At 41.3% G+C, this 4,781-nt stretch overlaps 1 protein-coding gene and 1 pseudogene across 1 annotated transcript in view; both read right to left on the bottom strand.

The window, feature by feature from the left end:
• Positions 1-1,383, bottom strand: part of haus7 (HAUS augmin-like complex, subunit 7) — a 34,849-nt gene extending 33,466 nt beyond the window's left edge. The window contains exon 1 of the mRNA XM_005752295.1: positions 619-1,383. Within this exon, the coding sequence (XP_005752352.1) occupies positions 619-1,383 (765 nt within the window). The remainder of the gene's footprint in view (positions 1-618) is intronic.
• A 1,707-nt stretch (positions 1,384-3,090) lies between these two features.
• LOC102199995 (PR domain zinc finger protein 15-like) overlaps positions 3,091-4,781 on the bottom strand; it is a 4,676-nt pseudogene continuing 2,985 nt past the window's right edge.

The following is a 4,781-nucleotide window of genomic DNA, read 5'->3' as shown; positions in this document are numbered from 1 at the left end:
GATAGTATTTTTAAGGAACTGAAATGTAAGTCTGTCATAAGAGAAGAAGGGAATGAATAAAGTGAACTGGATGTCTGTAAAATTAACTAGAAATTTATAAGGTGCTAAGGTATAAACACCTAAGGAAGATACTCTCAAACAGGAAAACTAAATGTTGAGTACCTAAGTAAAAGTCTTCAGACTCAATTTGTTTTTCTTTTCCCCATTGAAGTGACCCAAATACTTTAAGCAAATTAACATTTATACACCAATAAAAGTAAGATGTTTAACTACTCACACTGTAAAACATAGGCAAGTCCAAACATAACCAAAATAATGATTGCCAAGTATTGGAACAACTAACTTGGAGGTATGAAAGTTTTATAGAAAACTTAAAGAGGATATTATTGGTTGTAAAGATATTACCTAATGAACCTGAGGTATTTCAAGCAAAACAAAAAAACCCAAAAATATACAATATACAAGTGCCTCAAAATTATTAAATATTGAACAGTAACATTGGGAGCCTGAGGTAGTTGAAATACCTGTTAATGTTACGTAACTTACAGAGTGAACTTAAAGCATTTCAGTCATCTTGCTGATCTTTTAATAACCTCTTATTTATGCAGTGTGTCTTACACCATCAATGATGGCCACAGGACCAATCCATTTGGTCTTCTTTCCCTCGTCACGGGCTTGTTTGACAGTTGGCCACAGTTTATTTCTGCACTGTCTCTCCATGTAGGTGAGATCTTCAGCCAACCTGAGATTCTTCTTCTTCATCACATCAGAGTTGAGGGAAGCTCTCCACACTTTGTGTCGGAAGGTGCGCATGGTGAACTGTATGATGATGGGGCGTGAGCGGTTTTCATCTCTTGTTCGACCAACTCTGTGAACAGTATCTATCATGAACTCGAATTTGTTCTTTTCCTCTGGGATGATCAGGGCGATTATATCCATCACCTCTTTTCTTATATCTTCATTACTATGCTCTGGAAGATTCAGCAAACGCAGGTTCCACCGCCGACTATATCTCTCCGTCTCCTCTTGTTTCTCTTGAAGTGCAGCAATGTGATCTTTCAGCTTCTTCACAGTAACCTCTGTCTCTTTGCTTTGTATTTCAAGACCTTTCACTTGATCCCGCACGGCAATAATCTCCGCCGTGTTTTTGTTCACCATTTGTTCGAATTTGGAGAATCTGTCATTCAGCCCATTAATAGCTTTCAAGATGTCAGCATTGGATACAGCTTCCTCTCTTACCTTGTGCACTTCGATGCGGCTCTTCTTTGGGTTGGGGCTCTTTAGAGGGGTCTGAGGGAGAGGTTTGCATAAGCTTGCAAAGGTTTTATCTGGCTCCAAGTCCATTATCAGTCCTTCCTTTCTTTTTGCCTCTTTTTTGGCCATGCTTATCCCGTGGCTATTAGCTAAATGTTTCTATACAAGCTAACACTTCACCGTGTCAGAATTCGGCAGGGAAAAAAAGAACTCAGTTCGGCCTGATGTTATAAAGATGTCCTGTACGTATGCAAAACACAAGTGCAATGAGTCACTTCTAATAAAGGAATTATCTGAGTCCGTTTAGATCATTTAAAACGTTAGGTACTCATCAGAAATTCACGAGCTTACGGAGAAGCGTCCACACAGGTCGCCATCTTGGCCACGCTCCTTTCGTTAACTGATATTTCTCCACCAACTATTCAAATATAATGACGTCACACGTTAACTTTGTAGTTTTGCGTTCTGACTCTTCGGTGACGTCATCGATTGAAGCTGCTCAAGTTCTGCTGGTGAAAAAATGTCACTTTGAAACTTTTACAGGTGAAGCATTTTTTTTTTTTACAGTTTTGAAGGTATTATAGTGACAAAAGGGGCCACGAGATGGCGCCATTTTCACGTAGTTGATACCGTTGGCTGTTTGGTTTCTGTTCACACCCCTCCACGAGTGTTTTGCATAAAGTATTCAGGCTCATGATTTCTGCTTCCTCTCTGGCTGAATTATATTACATTAAATTAAATTAAATTAAGGAAACTAGAGCGAGTCTTTCATCATTAATTAGTTATTTACCTAAAGTGCATTTTTGGTGCTTTACATGTTTGCTGAACTGCTTCATGGGCTAAAAACCTTCTGATTCGTTAGACGCTGACTCTGTTCTTCAAATAAAATCTAAACTTTTTCATTTGGCTTCCTGGATTGCCAAGTTTGAAAATAAAAGCATTCAACAGAGTGTCAAAATGTGTTGTGTAAGTGTAGAAACACTGAACAAAAATATAAATGCAACACTTTGGTTTTTGCTCCCATTTTTCATGAGCTGAACTCAAAGATATGAAACATTTTCTACATGCACAAAATACCCATTACTCTCAAATCAGTCTAAATCTCTGTCAGTGAGCACTTCTCCTTTGCATCCCACCTCACAAGTGTGGCATATTAAGGTGCTGATTAGACAGCATGACTATTGCACAGGTGTGCCTTAGACTGCCCACAATAAATGGGCCTGCAGGAGGGTGTGCCCATATAGCTTTTTTTAGGCTGCACTTGGCCAGGCCACATGGGCAAAGGCCCAGCCATCAGGCTGTCTGCAGCTGCAGTCACAACTGACAACATACAAAAAGGACGATGACCTGATGAATTTTCTTTAAAAATATCATTTTTAAAAATGGCTGCCAATATTTATTTCAGACAGTTTGACAATAATTACAGTTTACAGCATTCAAAAATCATGTTCACCACTCAGCTGTTTTAGGGAATACACCAAATACCACGTGTTATTATAATGTGGTCAACGTATTTTCACTTTATTTGTCACAAAGTTCATCTGCTTTTCATGTTGGTGCAGTTCCACATCTCATTGTTCAAGCAGCAGGCTTATCTTGAAAACATGCATTTTTCCCCCCAAGGCTGGTAAGGCGTTAGAATATTCAACCGTTGCTTTGGTTTCAGACGTCAGTGATTGTGGCTAAATGCACTTTTTTTTTCTTTATTTTCTCAAAAACAGATTCACTAACTGTCAATTTGTTTTCCGTTTTACGATTAAAAAATATTACAATACCATTGGGCTGGAGAGGCATCTGGGTGACAGTGATCACAACTTTGTACAGTTTGTTAAAAATCTACTCTACTATGTAACCGTATCTGTGTGAGGTGACCTGCACCCCTAGTGTCTGCTCAGTAGCTGAGTATCTGTTGCGCAGAACTGCTTTGCTGCTGAGGGGTGGCTGGCTGGCTCTGGCTGGGCCGGCCTGGATCTGGGCCTCCTGCCTCTCGCCATGTGCACCCTCCACCACTGGAGTGACCTGGCTGCCCTCAGCTGCAGGTACAGGCCTCCATGCCAGAGTCGGGGCCTCTAGCTGGTGGCCCATGGGGTTGACCAGAGTGGCGAAGTTGATGAAATGGGCGACGGACTGGGGTGTCCCGCTTCCAGCAGGACCTACAGTCTCTGGGATGAGTTCTGCAGACCGGTTGTGCAGCATAGCGGAGCCACTGACTGTGTCAAAGGTGACCGTGAGGATGGAGTTGTCCAGTGTGAGGGGCCGGTCGCTGGCTGTCAGGTGGCCCACGGCGACAGGCTGCAGGCTGGTAAACTGGGCAGGGGCGTGGCTGGTGATGGGCGTGACTGTGATGTTGGCCAGTCCCACTGAGCTATTGGGGGAGGAGGCTGATGGAGCACTGGGGTCGGTCAGAACCACCACCTGAAACGGCAACAATGAAATCAATTGCAACTCGATGATGAAAGCAGCTCATCTGGTGCCAAAGCACAACACTGTTGTTATAATCTAAGTTTGTAAGGAACAGTAGCTGGCTGAGGCCGTGAGTCAAGCTCAGCCAGCGATCCTGGCAGACCAGCTGACTGAACTGAACTGAATTTTATTGCATTCACATAGCACCAAATGACAACGGTCACTTCAAGGTGATTTATATTGTAAAGACTTTACAATAATGCAGAGAAAACCCCAACAATTAGACACCAGCCAGTGATCAAGCACTCTGTGACAGCGGGAAGGAAAAACTCCCTTTTAACAGGAAGGAAAGTGTTGTTACTGATGCTGCCACTCTCCCGCCATCTTGGCTTTCCATACTGCACATGTCAGGAAAGTTCCAGAACAGAGGCCAAATATAAATTACTGCAGCTGGAAAAACAGTCTTATATTGACTCAAGTGGCCCAGACAGAAATAATGTAGTAAACACATCTGAAAAATAAATACAATTAGAAAATATGTCTTATTTCACATTTTTAAATCAAACGATTTAAGCATCATGCCACTTTGTATAGTTATATTATTAAAATTGTTAAAGGTCTAATGTGTTTGAGCACATCTGTAATCACAAAGCCTTAGCTGTCAATTGTGGCTTCAAGCGTTGCACTGCATTTGTGTAATTTCATAACACTGTCTTAACAGTAGGAAAACAATTTGATATTATAAATGTAATCATTTTGTGGTTTGACTGTGTGTATTTTACACCTGCTTTACTCAACAGATCCACATTTTATCCTACAATTCCCAATGAAGTCATAACTACTAGGTCAACAATTACCAAAGTCAGCAATTTATTAGGTTATGTAACATTATAGCCCATTCAAAAAAACTTTATTAGACAACTGCCACAGTTATTAAATGATGACTTCATATCAAATAATCAACAAAACAAGTGCAAATCCAGATTTATTCAGCCTTTCATCGGCAATGTCGAGCCAGCCGCTGTGGGTGACTTAAGGGCTCTTCAGGGAGAAAAACTTCAGTCTGTGTTTTCCTTTTTAATCAGGCCGCCTGCCTTTATCCACTTATCGTGGTGTTCGGGGGG

Source organism: Pundamilia nyererei, unplaced genomic scaffold, assembly GCF_000239375.1.
Source record: "Pundamilia nyererei isolate P.nyererei 1_Seehausen unplaced genomic scaffold, PunNye1.0 scaffold00351, whole genome shotgun sequence".
NCBI classification, from domain to species: domain Eukaryota; kingdom Metazoa; phylum Chordata; class Actinopteri; order Cichliformes; family Cichlidae; genus Pundamilia; species Pundamilia nyererei.
Note: the sequence above shows the minus strand (reverse complement) of the source record. Positions and strands in the feature narration are given on the sequence as shown.